We start from the raw sequence: 16,057 nt of genomic DNA, 5'->3' as shown, positions 1-16,057 counted from the left end.
GTTTGTACAGTATATATATTTGACTCAATGAAAGGTGGCTTGTTTATATAAATCCAGTAGAGAATCATTGAATTAGAGGAAGCAAGACAATGATAATACTGACTTCATTAGCAAATAGGCTCAAATGCAGCAGCAACACAAAGGTAGACAATGAAATGAGAAGCTTCAATACATTACCTGAAACTGAATGAAGTAAAATAAAAAACAATTTACTACATGAAAGGTGTTATTCAAGTCTTTATTAGGAACTGCTAGAAAATTTTACTTCAATTCAGTGTGTTCTTCACAAACATATATTGGGCGGTGAGAAGCTTTAGTTTGGTCAACTGCTATTTAACAATAGCCTCTGCACCCCATCTGGCTGAGAAGTCATATGTCCTGCCCTTCTCTACAAACTGGTTTTCAGGAGGCGAGGTAAGGAGAACAATTGAGAACAGGCCAAGTGACAACACACAAGTGACAAAAAAACAAACAAGAATAAATCCTCAAATCACTTTACAGGGTGGTGCGGAACTTGTAAATTACAAAGAAAAAATCTTCACATGAGCAAATTAACCATATGAAATTGCTCAACATGGATGTTTGCTGAATATAATATAACCTCATAGACAAGTTACTTGGTAAGAAAATGAAAGTTAAAAAACCTGTGTTGTCCATAACATGTTCAACACACTGAACCTCAAGCTGATTCCTCAGCTGATCCAAATTAAAAATGTATGTACATGGTGAAGCTTCCCTCAGGACTTCAAGAAAGATCAATATTCAACCTATAGAATAGACCCAATAACATTTCTCCTCAATTACCTTTTAACATTTTAGCAAAATTGCTGAATTTCAACATAGATCAGCTCCGTAGCATATTCTGTATCATATTCTTTAAACAGCATGTCAAACTAAGAATGTGCTCACATAGGCTTAACAACAGACAAATACTGAGGCACTATTCAATGCTTTTTTTATAACTCCATCTTCATTCGGCATACAAAAATACGTTCCCACACAGAAAAGCTAAAAGAATCAAGAAGGCATGAAATCCAAATCACATTTACAGGGTGAAATCCAGTGTATAAAACAAACACACAAAACACCTGCCCATTTTAACCAACATAAAGTGAAACTTAAGGAGTGGTTTTCAAACGTTTCCTGGGCACCCCAGCCATTCCACGTATTTGACGTACTGCAGGCCACCTCTGTAAACTCATTATCAGCTATATAATTCAGGTTAGCTAGTTAATTATCATCATTTACTTTTCATGCACATTGCACAGCAATGTAAATGTTCAGCAAATGTTACAGTTTTGACCAGTTTGCATTTTTCAACTAGTCCCTAGTTCAGCGTTAAAAAGGAATTGCGAGACATCTGGGCGTCCTGAGGAGTGGTCGGAGAACGACTAGTGTAAATGAAATACAAAACACGTGTGGTAGCTAGAACCGGGGTGGTGCTGAAAAAGTCCACTGAAACGTGGCAGGCCCGTGGCCCCGGGCCACCTCTCTGTAACGATCATGGCTCGGGAGCGGGTATGGGTCAGACGGGGCCGGGCCATAACCTTCCACTTCACAGGGCCAAGGGTGGCGGGGTGAAGAAGCCGTCACAGACAGGGCCCGGGGAAACCCATCATAACCTGGTGTCTGAACGCCCCCAATCTTCACGGGGAAAGGACCAGAGTCAAGATGGGGTCTAGTCCCTGGGGCCAGAGCATGATGCGGGTACCGGAGGGGCTCGGGTCTGAACCGGTCAGGGTTAGAGTGATTAGGGTGGGTCTCATACTCACATGGCCCGGTTCTGTAAGTATCAGCGGTCAGCTGTGTGCCTTCATAGTGCCAGGATCTTCTGCACTCCAAGTGTACCTGTGACATTGCTGCTAGGTCACTCATAGGTCTACTTATGACATCATTATGACTGCTCATGTCTGCTCTGTGGTAGACTGGCTCTGTCTGGTCTCTATAGGTGGCTATGCCATGTTGGAGATCTACTGTGTCAACCATGCAAAGCCCTGAGGCACCGTTATGAGCTCCTGTGAAACCCTGTGCCTGGTGCAGTTTTGGAGGCTGCAATTTAAAGTACTGTTTTCTGTAAAAGTTCGATTTCTCCCTCTTTCTTTTTTTCTTTTCACTTTTTCTTCCCCGTCTATGGTTCCCCACCATGACCTCTACAATAAGTCCACATCCTTTCTGCATTTCATCTCTGAAACCCTTTTCTTCCTCTAAAACCTCACAGTCAGTTAGCCCCACTCCTGAAGAGTACCCCCGTTCAGTTAGCCCCTCTCTTGAAGAGTACCCCCATTCAGTTAGCCCCTCTCCTGAAGAGTACCCACGTTCAGTTAGCCCCACTCCTGAGTACCCCCGTTCAGTTAGCCCCTCTCCTGAAGAGTACCCCCGTTCAGTTAGCCCCTCTCCTGAAGAGTACCCCCGTTCAGTTAGCCCCACTCCTGAGTACCCCCGTTCAGTTAGCCCCACTCCTGAGTACCCCCGTTCAGTTAGCCCCTCTCCTGAAGAGTACCCACGTTCAGTTAGCCCCACTCCTGAGTACCCCCGTTCAGTTAGGCCCACTCCTGTAGAGTACCCCCGTTCAGTTAGCCCCACTCCTGAGTACCCCCGTTCAGTAAGCGCCACTCCAGTTGAGTACCCACGATCAGACGTCGCTTCTGCTATAAAGAACTGACTGTCAGTTGATCTTTCTACTGTTTGGTACATTCTGTCAATTGACTTGCTTCCTGTGGAATACCCACTGTCAGCTATCCTCTCTCCAGTAGAATACAGACAGTCTGTTGTCCTGTGGTCCTCTGCAAGCCTCTGTCCCCTAGCAGAATGACAAATATTCCCTTTCACTTCCTCCTGTTCTTCATCCATTGGAGGACTGTTGGTCAAGCTCTCCTCTTCCACACAACCCGAGTGATGACCAGTAGTAAGGAAAATCGGTTGGGCAGCAGACACTAAGTCAGCGATCGTATCTCCAGCACCAGGGTCAGTACTGCGCAGTCTGTGGTCCTGTATCACGCGGACACCGAACTTTGTATCGGTGAATCTGGTATTCTTTGAAAACAGACGGTCAGCTCTGTCCTGATCTCTCCCGATGTACAGGCCGTGGTCAGTTGCCCTCTGTTCCTCTCCCCTAGTCAGCTGTTGATTGTGTCTGGCTGTGTCGACTCTGGCATTGACAGTGCGTTTATATTCAACTATCTGTGTGTTTCCAGGTCCCGTTGCAGCTCTGTTTCTTGGCTGACCAACTGAATGCAAGGATGTGGAAGGGGGCTGGGGCGAGGCACCTACGCTGGTTGAGTGAACGGGTGAGTGTATGGGGGAGGCGGGGGAGGCGGGGGAGGGTTCCAGGCTAAAGGAATTCCTCTCCAGCAGCAGGGGGCCATCAGTCAAAGGCAGACTCACCTTGAACACCGGCTCACAACGAATAAGCTTCGCAGGAACTCCGTCTTGTCCAAACCCCTCCCCCACAGACCCGCCCGGTAACACCTGACCTCCGTCTGTGACGTCATCATGGATCAGGGAAAGACCGTTGTCGTGCGGCCATGGTAAGGCTGATGCAGGACGCTTTACTGAAGCACCTTTGGTGGAAGAAAAACAGGAGGGAGAGCGACAGAGCAAGAGAGAGAGCGAGGGAGGACACACTCACAGAGTAGAGTGATAAATGTCAGGTAAGAGTGAGATATTAACACTACAGTTCCCAAGCTAAGGGCAAAATTAACGACTCATCCACATAACAACAACAACAACTGTAGCAATGTGTGTAAAAGGATGATTTGGCGCTAAAAGAGGACGCAACGCATAGAATCGGAGTCCAACAAAACTGTGTCTCTCACACTTGATACCCCAACCCAGACTTAACACACTTGTAATAAATAAAGACAGTATATCATCCCACGAGGTCATACACTCACCAAGCAGGGGGTTGCTTCTGTGGACAAACCCTCCCCTCTGGCTGTCAATTTGGACAGCAGCCTTCTCCAGCTGGACCGGGAGCCTCCCGGGGGATATCACAGTTCTCTGTGACGGGACGAGTGAACACTCAGAACCGGCTAAAGCCTCCTCCGATTGGCCCTGGGTCACCGTCCGCTTTTGTTCGGTCTTGATAGCACGCAACAGGATGAGAACTTGAGGAGAGAGGAAGAGGTGAAGGAGTGAAAGGGAATGAGAGGAGAGGGTGATGAAGGGTGATTTGGTGATACAGGATAGACAGAGGAGAGGTGAGAGGAGAGGATGGACCAGTAATACCCATTCTCACCATCACTCTCACTGTGGGCTGTGACCTCCTCAAACATAGCAGCATCCAACCTCAGCACCTAACAGGACAGGACAGAGGACATTTTCACCCAGACACACACACAGACATACGCCAAACATAAAGAAACATATGCAGACCTGCACGTCCCCGGTTCCTTCCTTGTTCTCCAGTATTTGAGCCATCTCCATAAGAGGCCGAGCCATCTTGGACAGCTCAGTGCTCTGCTTCCACTCAGACACAAAGTGAGGGTGATGGATTTTCTATGCAACCACAGCCAACAAACAGAGGATGCACACATATTAGCTTGAATAAGTATTTGTTGTACGCATGCTGCTGTATTAGGCTAGTCAGTGATTGTGTACTGACTTGTGCTTACATTGTACAGGTAAATCACTGCCTGTATGACAACAGTCTATAGACCACGCCAAAGCTGGTCTTTTTTTAAGCTGGAACCCCCGCCCCAAAACCTTGTATACCATTGGTTTCCAACTCCACCCTAAACAGTAACACTTTTTTACCCCACCAGCCTCAGACAAGAGCAAAAGATAAGACCATGTCTCTGCCCCAGGTTACTTGGCTATGCATAAAGTTTACTCATGCGTTTCCTTTGCCGAAAAACATTATTACACACTGGATTTGTTTCTTAAGCAAGATGGGAAAGGGGGCTTAGAGGAATGCAACAAAAACAAAAAACTGCTGTGGAGCAGTTCATGTAAACTTGACTGAAAGTCCAGAACATACACTCACCTAAAGGATTATTAGGAACACCATACTAATACTGTGTTTGACCCCCTTTCGCCTTCAGAACTGCCTTAATTCTACGTGGCATTGATTCAACAAGGTGCTGAAAGCATTCTTTAGAAATGTTGGCCCATATTGATAGGATAGCATCTTGCAGTTGATGGAGATTTGTGGGATGCACATCCAGGGCACGAAGCTCCCGTTCCACCACATCCCATGCTCTATTGGGTTGAGATCTGGTGACTGTGGGGGCCATTTCAGTACAGTGAACTCATTGTCATGTTCAAGAAACCAATTTGAAATGATTCGAGCTTTGTGACATGGTGCATTATCCTGCTGGAAGTAGCCATCAGAGGATGGGTACATGGTGGTCATTTAAGGGATGGACATGGTAAGAAACAATGCTCAGGTAGGCCGTGGCATTTAAACGATGCCCGATTGGCACTAAGGGGCCTAAAGTGTGCCAAGAAAACATCCCCCACACCATTACACCACCACCACCAGCCTGCACAGTGGTAACAAGGCAGGATGGATCCATGTTCTCATTCTGTTTACGCCAAATTCTGACTCTACTATCTGAATGTCTCAACAGAAATCGAAACTCATCAGACCAGGCAACATTGTTCCAGTCTTCAACTGTCCAATTTTGGTGAGCTCGTGCAAATTGTAGCCTCTTTTTCCTATTTGTAGTGGAGATGAGTGGTACCCGGTTGGGTCTTCTGCTGTTGTAGCCCATCCGCCTCAAGGTTGTGCGTGTTGTGGCTTCACAAATGCTTTGCTGCATACCTCAGTTGTAACGAGTGGTTATTTCAGTCAAAGTTGCTCTTCTATCTGCTTGAATCAGTCGGCCCATTCTCCTCTGACCTCTAGCATCAACAAGGCATTTTCGCCCACAGGACTGCCGCATACTGGATGTTTTTCCACACCTTTTCACACCATTCTTTGTAAACCCTAGAAATGGTTGTGCGTGAAAATCCCAGTAACTGAGCAGATTGTTAAATACTCAGACCGGCCCGTCTGGCACCAACAACCAGCTTGGAATAAAAGAATCAGTGACTCAGAGACAATCACCTTCATTTCTTTAACTAGAAATATACACTACACCCTGCAAGAACTTAGACCGACTCAGCCCTCCCTTCTGTCAGTGTGTCTGAACTGTAAGTTGTGTGTGACATGTAACCTTTGAGTCTAATCCTGGCAGCGTCCCAGTATTCCTAATTAAAAGAAATCAAGGCTAGTGTTTCTGAAGTCAATTATTCTTTTCTTTTTTTCCCCCAGAGCCCAGGGGAAAGAACGGAGTTACACATCATAATGCAACCATCCTGAGGTTCCCACCCTCCCCCTAGGTAATGTGGATACATATACTCCTTCAGGAGAGTCAAGGAAACAGGCTGTTAATCTGTCCTCCACAGGAGATAAAAATACCATTCACTCTTACAGACCATGGGAGTAGGAGCACAGATAAGAGAATAACGGGACGCACCAGCTGTCTTCCACACACACACACAGACAGACAGACACACACAGTTTACATTGTTGTTGACCAGAATCTCTTGGTATTCTTTCACCACAGTACTGCCTTGTTCTAGGCTGGGCAAAGGCATAATATCCAACATCTCCCTCTCTGGCGAATTTCTTCCTCAACACAAAAACACCTGTTCAACCTGTGAACATATCAGCAGGCCGTGTAAATTAGATGGGAATTGGTATGTTTATCCGGGACCAAAACAAACGTGCATTACACGTGGCGAGTAATGGTGGAGTTGGAATCCACTGTTTCAGGTTCCGTCTGAAACAACAGGAGGCGTGAGCACACGTTAATCTCGACTCTGCTCCCATCTGTGGCCATGTGTCCATTCTGTGGTTGAAAATAGGGGGTTTTGTGCGGCCCTCTAGGCCCCCAATGGTGACACTCCCGGCTCAACGCAAAAAGGTGTCTCCTCGTCAGAGAGCGGGGTTCGATACCCATTTCCACCCTCCTCCACTTCACCCATCTCCCTGATTCCTACCGTCAAACAAAGCCTAAAAAAAAAAAAACTAAAAATAACTAAGGAGAGAGACAGTTCACTCAGCGGTAGAACACCCTCCCCCAATAATGATGTGTTTGAGACACGTTATGAACGTCCCTCAAGCCCTCATTAGCGCAAACAGGTAGTAGCCTCGATTATAAAGGCAAGCCTCTAAAGTGTTGCACTTATCACAGTGGTCTGAAACTCTTGTACCCACAGTGAATTAACACTTGTATTATACATATTATTTATTATATGGGAGTCAAATGTTTCCATCAGGGTTCAAGGGGACTCATACAGTGGATACAACCTACAGCTCATGTTTGACAGCAGAAATGTAGAATATGTCATCACTGACCTCAACCCAGAGGCTCTCAGAGCATTCACTGTCTGCACAACGCTATCAGAACACAGAAAAAACACAACCTACCTCAAACAAGCAGTACTCAACCACGAGGCAAACTGCATTATTTTAAGAAATGCTCTACATGGAAGAAAGACAGTGAAGAAACCTACCAAAGAACAACTGTCAAAAAACAACTAACGTTAAAAAATAAAAAGGATTCCCTGGAATAATGATGGTGCAGAATTAGCAGTAAAAGACCTGAATAGCTTTGTAAAAATTACATTTTGTTTAGTCAATCAAAACAAGCTTGCTTGGGAACAGGCTGATATTCCCTTGAGTGTTTTTAACTATTACAGCACGCCCCCGTTGAGAGGAACATGACTGGGCAGCAGACAGAAGCTCAGTATGAGGCAGTATCACAGTTTAACATAAAAGCCCCAATACCAATCTGAGCCATGTTCACGTCTATCCCAAGAAACCAGAATCCTCTTTCAGAGATTCTGGTTCAGAAAGTAGAAGTGTATTGTGGATTTGGTGAACCTCAACACCAACCCGACATGGAGGTATTACCCGGGCCGGTTCTAGGCATAAGCGACACAAGCATTCGCTCAGGGCCCCGACCGCTAGTGGTCCCCCAACAACTAGGGAACCCCCGACCACTAGGAGAGAAAGGGCCCCGAATCAAATATTTCTTAGGGACCCCAAAAGTCCAGAACCCGGTACCGGGTATTACAACCACCCTTCAAGACCAGAGAGTAGCTTGTTAGTAAACAGATCCCGAAACACGGACTTACGATGTAGTTGTATCGGTGGAGACTCCCCATGATGTGGCTCCGGACGTCGGCCTTACCGAGACGACACATACACACATCACACAAGTACACCGCCTCAGAGCCTCCACTGAGCTTAACACACTCTGTCATGCAGCTCAGACCTGAAACAAACACACGTCACATGCACGCAGCTCACAGGGATTCAAAGCAGATGTGTAAGTAAAATACACAAACATGTATCACACACACACACACACACACACACACGTTCTGACCGATGATGGGCTGCAGTCGGTTCTTGTTGTTCAGATACACTCTGAGGGAACTGGACAGCAAGCTCTGGCCACATACAACTTCATGATAAAGAGAATGAACAAATGATATCAGTTGATGAGTGAAAGGATGAATTCCATTATAAATAGCTGATGACACCTTAGCCTACCTTTCTGTGCTTCCAGCTGCATAGCGGCAGATTTCAGGAAACACTAAATGGGGGGGGGGGGGGGGGGGGCAGAGAGAGAAAAATGACTATAACATATGGCTCAAAATGTATCTTGTGTAATGTTTACTAGGTATTTACTTTATATTTTTTATATTGTTTCCATTGTTATTTATTATATGTGAGTCAAATGTTTCCATCAGGGTTCGAGGGGACTCATACAGTGGATACAACCTACAACTCATCCTTGGCAGCAGAAATGTAGAATATGTCATCACTGACCTCAACCCAGAGGCTCTCAGAGCATTCAATGTCTGCACAACGCTATCAGAACACAGAAAAAACACAACCTACCTCAGAGGCTCTCAGAGCATTCACTGTCTGCACAACGCTTTCAGAACACAGAAAAAACACAACCTACCTCAAACAAGCAGTACTCAACCACGAGGCAAACTGCATTATTTTAAGAAATGCTTTATATGGAAGAAAGACAGTGTAGAAACCTACCAAAGAACAACTGTCAGAAAACAACTAACTTAAAAAATTTAATAAAAAGGATTCCCTGTAATAATGATGGTGCAGAATTAGCAGTAAAAGACCTGAATAGCTTTGGAAAAATTACGTTTTCTTTAGTCAATCAAAACAAGCTAGCTTGGGAACAGGCTGATATTCCCTTGAGTGTTTTTAATATTCCACACATAGACATGTTGAACAGTAAGCCTACATCAGTACATTTCCCAGGCGGGTAAAACAGGTGAATTCAACACCAATCCTCCACGAGGTTTATCCTCAAGAAGAAACGGTTATAGGATGAAAGAAACGTGATGTTTAAAGTTTATTCACTTGGACAAATGTTGCCTGTCTTCTGCTTTTGTTATCTATTTACCACAAGCAAAATAGAGTGCAATTTGGAGAAAGGATGTGAAAGGATGAGCGCAATAATATCTTCTTAATATATCTTCGACATTCTAAAGAATGGATGACAATATTTCGGTCTGTAGATGTTGGGATGTGGTTCAACGTTCAGAGTCGCAGGTTAAAACAGGCATCTTCTGCTAGCAGGTGTCATTCTAATATTTGAGTCCTATGCATATCCGACACAACTTAAATTTAAATATTACCTACCCCGGTCTGAATCGATATTGTTTTTACAAAAAACGAAAGGATATTGTAGGTGCCGGATTGGAATTCCACTAACCGTTCGGTTTGGGTATATATTTCGGTATCTGATAAATATCTCTAGTTCACGGCAAAAAAATTAATGTATTCAACAGCTGATTTAGAAATTGATAAGATTTCTCACTGCAGGCTGACATTAGCGCATCTTGGATGTTGTAAATGACCTCCGTCCGTGTTTTGTCAACAGGTCACCCATATATATATTTACCAAATTTTCACAAACGATAATGCAGCGAACAGACACGCTTCGTCTGTCAATTCCAGATCTGTTTCATACCGTCCCACACTCGGCCTCTCAGCATCCACTGAACAAAACGTCTTCCCGCTCGTGCTGTCAGTAAAGTTTGCACCTTGGTCCCAAATTATGTATACATTTGCCTGTTCTGAATTATGTGCGATAGATTTTTGCCACAAAGCCAGGACAGTACACAATAACTTTTAAGCTTAGAAGCTACCTGCCTGAAGACTACTCCTTCACGTCTGTCTGTAAAATTACGTCTGTAATTCGTAATTTAACGCATAATACTACGAAACATCCAGTGACCCTATACATGTAGTGTAGGTTAAAAGTTTTTAAATGAGGCTAGTACAGTAGCTTACCATAAGCATAATATTACTATACTAATACAAGTTTATAGTTGACGCATTCACTAAAGTTGTTTACTAAAACGAAACGAAAGTAACTCCGGGACTCAAATTGTCGGCAAGCGGTTTCCTAGAGCGATAAGAGTAGATTCCTATGAAAAATAAAGGACGAACGTTTTGCTAAGCTTAGCTTACTTGTATTGCTATGCATCAATGAATTGATACAGAAATGACACTCCGGCTGACTCTCCACGCAAAACTGCTGTGCCCGTAGTAGTAATAGCTAATCAAATCGCTAGCTAAGCAGTTAGCTATCTAAAAAAAAAAAGTTAGCCAGATGGTTAAGTTCCTCGTTAACGTTTAAAGTAACACAATGAACACCTACCCGAATGTACACGTCGGTGTTAATGACGAGCTTGATCTCTCTGTCTTAAATATAAGTTGTCAGAAGAAACAATAAGACCTGTAGAGTAAGACAAGAGAACAAAATGCACGTGTCGGGACACAAACGAGTGTAGATTGCGAAGCCGGAGTGGTCAGGAATCTCTTTGAGCCTTCGAATCTGTCCTTGTTACAGTTATTTTTTTAGATAAGATAATGATTACTCATCAGGTCAGAGGATCCACAACAAGATTCCAACGTATCTGATGTCCACAGAGATCCTCGAAATCATTTAAAATTCCACATGAATTCTTGTAAAAGAGTTTGATATAAGATAATGATTCGTAATGGAGTCAGATGATCCACTGTACAATTATTGCCTAATTCGATCTCCGCGAGTAACCTGTGAAAACTAAAAGCTGCGACTAACAGATAAAGAAACATAAACGAACAGCATATATATATATATAGCACTACCGGTTTCTTCAGTGGGGTTTCCCAGCTTTTGTCGTTCTGTCCTCCAGACACTAGGGCGTAAATGTTAATGCTCCTGATTCTTATCTACTTACCTCTTCTGTCAAGCAGTCGTGAAGATTCGGGAATTGCTCTGCCGCATACACAATAATATTGATCATAATGTTTTTTTTAATACACTTTGGATGTATTAAAAATACACTTTGGGTGTACACATTTGTTACTGTTGCTATGCCATGGAAATCACACAATTCGCCGTATTTACATGTAAATTGTCTGGCTCCTGCTTGTAATATTATTGTACAGCCTGCAATAAAGACCTATCCTCGCCCCAGAGTATTCAGGAGGACCATTCGTTCATCTATTATTCATGGAGAAATATTCTTGTTCGCTTTGACTTAGGCAACTTCTCTTTAACCACTATCTGTCTTTAACCAGTAAGTCCTTCCTCATTTGCAACATGTCACATATTTTTTCACATATTCTGTGCTAGGACGAAAACCAAACTGATGCCTTTCAAAATCTTAGTTAATCTCTTCTACAGATTTTTTTAATACCACCATAAGCATTACAATACACACTGCATACTTTTGGGATGAGCACTGACATGGTATTTCATAAACCCCAACTAGGGTAGTGTTCAGATCAAGTCAAGGTCCATACCTCTTGACCTCACAGACACCATCAGTGGAGTAATCTAATGTTAGGACCTGTTCAAGAAGACGTCAATGCTTTTAAGAGCTGAGTGCTAGCAGGTAAAAGACGGTGTCTGCATAGCTGGCATTTGTGTTGTGGTAAGGACTATTGAAGTTATGGAATATTTATCAGTATAATCTGATTTAAAGTAAAGGAGCACTGATGTTCATTACTACATTCACTGTATAACTAATAAAGTATTTGCAGATAATATATTCCTGTAGAAGTTTAAGCTGAGAGATTTGTATAATGTACAAATGCCATTCAGGGTAGGCCGTACTAATACTAGAATACAGATCAGAGAAAAAAGGATGCCAAGGCTAGAAAAGAAAAAGGACTAATACTATGAGAAGGGGAGAGAGCCAGACACCTGACTCAGAAACGATAAGAATCTGTCACACAATGTACAGATCATTGAGAAACGGGGTCTCTGAGTTTGAGAAACTCAGAATGTTTATGCGGATGTTTGGAATTATACTATAGATTTTAGGCGCAGCAGAGAGAGAAGGGGGACAACTTTGAGTAAGGAATATGCACCATATCACAAGAGCAGTGCTTGACATTGGCACCCGCCCACCTGCCAAATGCAGGTGGAATTCGGCTGTGGCGGGTAACGCAGTCACTATTACTAGCCACTTTGGCGGGTGGCATTCTATATCTATACACAGGGGATTTCCATGTTTCAAAACTCAAACCAAAATCTCGCACCGCCTCTGTGTGTGGCATGGTAAAACATGATTTTCTGCAGGAGAATAGCCGTACTTTTAATGAAATACAACCTTGCATAAAGGACCACACGGGTCCTGACATAGCGGAGATGAGTTAAGTCAGAAATAAGAAATAAGTGGATAGTAAGTAGATCTTAGTTTTCTTTTACACCCAAGCATGTAAAAATATTTCATTAAAACGTAATAATCTCAAACTACATCCAAGCCGCATACATTTTTTCAAGTGACCTTTCAAGTGACTAATACAATTACAGATTTATTTTAAGAGAGATCACGAGACAAATGAAGATGACTGGTGAAAAGATAATCAGATTAGGGTGTGTACTGTCACCAAAAACATTGGGCTATATATGCAATATACAATAAAAAAATATATACAATTAACATATTTAAGTCACTAAGAATTTAAATATATGTACGTGAAGAAGACTTTGGATCAGCGACAACAGAGCCTAGTACAGATGGAGGTCGAGAGAGGGAGATTAACGATATGGCGTCAGGGCAAGGATGGAGGAAAGAATAACGTGACAAGGCTGTAATATATACATGCAAGTCTATATTAACAAGAATATAGCATAACAACGAAAATAGACAACAATAATATTGGCTGATATATAGCCCATGATTGATTTCATATTTCTTTTTAAATAACATGCTAATAGGTCTATGTTAAGAATAAATATATTGCTTATATATTTTGGTTGATATTAGGGAGGACATTGCAGCGTGCATTAGCAGCTCACGTGGACATGGACAACAGGGCAGATTTAACACAAGGCAGATTTAATACAGGTTTCTAATTCTAATTTTCCGAGATACTGAATTTGGGATTTTCATTAGTTGTCAGTTATAATCATCACAATTAAAGAAATAAACATTTGAAATATATCAGTCTGTGTGTAATGAATGAATATAATATACAAGTTTCACTTTTTGAATGGAATTACTGAAATAAATCAACTTTTTGATGATATTCTAATTTTATGACCAGCACCTGTATATACGTATAAACACACACACATGTTTTTATTCATTGCAATGAGAGTGACATTACGACTCCCATGAGCACTTCTTACATACAGTGTTGGATTCTTGTCCATTTGTGTTAGGCCTTTTGCCTTGCACACCAGTGACCAACAGTGTAAACTAGACAGGCTACGATGTAGCACTGATAAACAAACAAAACATAATTTCCCTACACCAAAATGATGGCTAGTGAAAATGCTAAGTGACTAGTAACTTTGGAAAACCACTAGCCACAATACCTGGTGAGCACTGCACAAGGGAATTAAGGAATAGTGCCAGAAAGGGATGGACATACATGTTTATGTAAATGTGAAAAGGTATGTTAAGGGAGACCAGAGTTGGTGTCCGTAGGATCCCATCGGCTTTGTTAGTCATAATAAAGTAAATTTCAAAGTCAAGAGCTCAGTGCGAAGTCGGCTCAGTCGGCTCAGTGCGAAGGGACAGTTCAGTGTCAGCGTTTGGTTCTGATCCATTTTTCGGGAGCCTGGGGTTTAATAGTATCCTCTGGTGTAGGCCAGTGCTGTTAGCTAAGGGTCTCAAGGATACAGAATGAAGTAAATGTACACATACATGTGCTCTGAATGTTACTCCGTAATGTCACTGCTTCTGGTAGACAGCATGCAGAACACACTAAAATGACAGTGTTTCTAACAATGGGTGGTCAACTTATAGGATCATGGGAAATGTATACAACATATACACTGACTAACAGCTGCCCAACATGGTGAGCATAGTCTAGTTAGACACTGTGGGACAGGCTAGTTGCTGAGGGCCAGAGCACAAGGAAAGAAACTGCTTGGGAGGAGGGGATTTTAGGAATACGATTAAGGTCTTTCTTTGGGGTGTTCCAATCCAAAGTCAGAGTCAGGTACATCTAATGTAGACCGAAGGGGCGGGTGGAGTCAGGACCATTCCAGTTAGGGGTTCCTTGTTTTAAGCCCACATGTGGTAAGTCCTTTTTTGAAGAAGAATTTCTACCACATACTTTGACACTGCGAGCAGGGTTGAAGAAAAGAGATTAAGAAAGGTGAATGCCTGCGTCTGGGTACGATTTCTGGAGCCAGCTACACAAGGTGGCCACGAAAAGACAGGTGGGCTGAGTTCTTACTAATTAGCATAGAAATTGTGTGGCTTGCCCTGTTGACGGCCCCCGCAGCTAGGACACAAAGTAGGTCTCTCCAAATAAAGTAGGTCTCTCTGAAAAAATGTATAATTCTGAGCTTGAAAAAAATGCATGCAAAATAATTAGGTTATTATAGTAGGGAACACAGGGAAACGTGGCTTATTCCGGTGGATCACTCAGTCTGCTCCGTTCGGTCGTTCTCATTCATTCCGTCTTCGTGGGTCACTCGTGTGGGTTGTCTGACTCACTTGTTCAACTCAGTTGCTTCGATTTGTTCGATTCAGCTTGTTTTGTTCATTTGGTCTGTCCAGGCTGGTTCACTTGTTCATTCGAGTTCATTCATTCCATTTGTCCTGGTTGGCTGATTCACTCGTTCAACCTGTCAAAGATTACGATAGTGCATTTCTACACTGCCATCCTGGAGTCCATTCTGACCTCTTCCATCAGCGTCTGGTATGCTGCAGCCGATGCCAAAGACGAGAGCAGGCTGCAGTGCATCGTCTACTCTGCAGAAAGGGTGATTGGTTGCAATCTGCCATGTCTACACAAACTCTAGACACGTCCAGCACGCAGAGGTGGGCGGCAATGTGAGGGGCTGCTCCCTCTCACCCATGAAATGGACCATTCAGAGCTCTCCCCTCTGGCGGAAGGTAGAGGTCTATCAGGACCAAAACCTCTTGCCACAAGAACAGTTTCTTTACTATAGCAGTAGGCCTCATGAACATGCCCCCAGAACCAAACTGACTATAGCCTCCCCTCATACACACAGAACCCTCAACTGGACAAATCTATAACCCCTCCCCGCATACACACACAACCCTCAACTGGACAAATCTATAACCCCTCCCCACATACACACTCAACCCTCAACTGGGCAAATCTATAACCTCTGCCCACATACACACAACCCTCAACAGTACAAATCTATAACCCCTCCCCTCATACACACAGAACCCTCAACTGGACAAATCTATAACCCCTGCCCACATACACACAACCCTCAACAGTACAAATCTATAACCCCTCCCCTCATACACACACAACCCTCAACAGTACAAATCTATAACCCCTCCCCACATACACACACAACCCTCAACAGTACAAATCTATAACCCCTGCCCACATACACACAACCCTCAACAGTACAAATCTATAACCCCTGCCCACATACACACACAACCCTCAACAGTACAAATCTATAACCCCTGCCCACATACACACACAACCCTCAACAGTACAAATCTATAACCCCTGCCCACATACACACACAACCCTCAACAGTACAAATCTATAACCCCTCCCCACATACACACACAACCC

The 16,057-nt window shown here is 43.4% G+C and overlaps 1 protein-coding gene across 6 annotated transcripts; it reads right to left on the bottom strand.

Moving 5' to 3' along the window:
* Positions 1-219: 219 nt before the first annotated feature.
* On the bottom strand, positions 220-11,534 carry si:ch211-199g17.2. 6 transcript variants are annotated; one of them, XM_034294773.1, is made up of 9 exons: positions 11,260-11,534; positions 8,549-8,591; positions 8,382-8,459; positions 8,128-8,267; positions 4,375-4,497; positions 4,238-4,295; positions 3,894-4,106; positions 2,385-3,560; positions 220-2,255 (listed from the first exon to the last, which is right to left on the bottom strand). In XM_034294773.1, exons 1-9 carry the CDS (start codon positions 11,323-11,325, stop codon positions 1,426-1,428), a joined length of 2,727 nt encoding a protein of 908 aa, XP_034150664.1. In that variant the 5' UTR covers positions 11,326-11,534; the 3' UTR covers positions 220-1,425. The 6 variants fall into 6 exon arrangements, with proteins under 6 accessions (XP_034150664.1, XP_034150663.1, XP_012990966.3 ...); XM_034294772.1 differs by having other exon boundaries at positions 220-2,407; positions 2,468-3,560; positions 11,260-11,533; XM_013135512.4 differs by lacking the exon at positions 11,260-11,534 and adding exons at positions 10,695-10,772; positions 11,168-11,183 and having other exon boundaries at positions 220-3,560.
* Between the last annotated feature and the right edge of the window lie 4,523 nt (positions 11,535-16,057).

The sequence above is a fragment of the Esox lucius genome, chromosome 10 (genome assembly GCF_011004845.1).
Source record: "Esox lucius isolate fEsoLuc1 chromosome 10, fEsoLuc1.pri, whole genome shotgun sequence".
Taxonomy (NCBI): Eukaryota; Metazoa; Chordata; class Actinopteri; order Esociformes; family Esocidae; genus Esox; species Esox lucius.
This window is presented reverse-complemented; position numbering and strand designations above follow the sequence as displayed.

Bases quoted from the DNA above. Each gene is read 5' to 3' on its own strand.
- si:ch211-199g17.2 (XM_010873300.5), bottom strand. From the start codon at position 11,325: ATGATCAATATTATTGTGTATGCGGCAGAGCAATTCCCGAATCTTCAC. The intron at 8,460-8,548 runs GTAGGCTAAGGT...TTTATCATGAAG, and splicing joins GCAGCTGGAAGCACAGAAAG to TTGTATGTGGCCAGAGCTTG. The intron at 4,498-8,127 runs GTAAGTCCGTGT...GTGGTTGCATAG, and splicing joins TCCACCGATACAACTACATC to AAAATCCATCACCCTCACTT.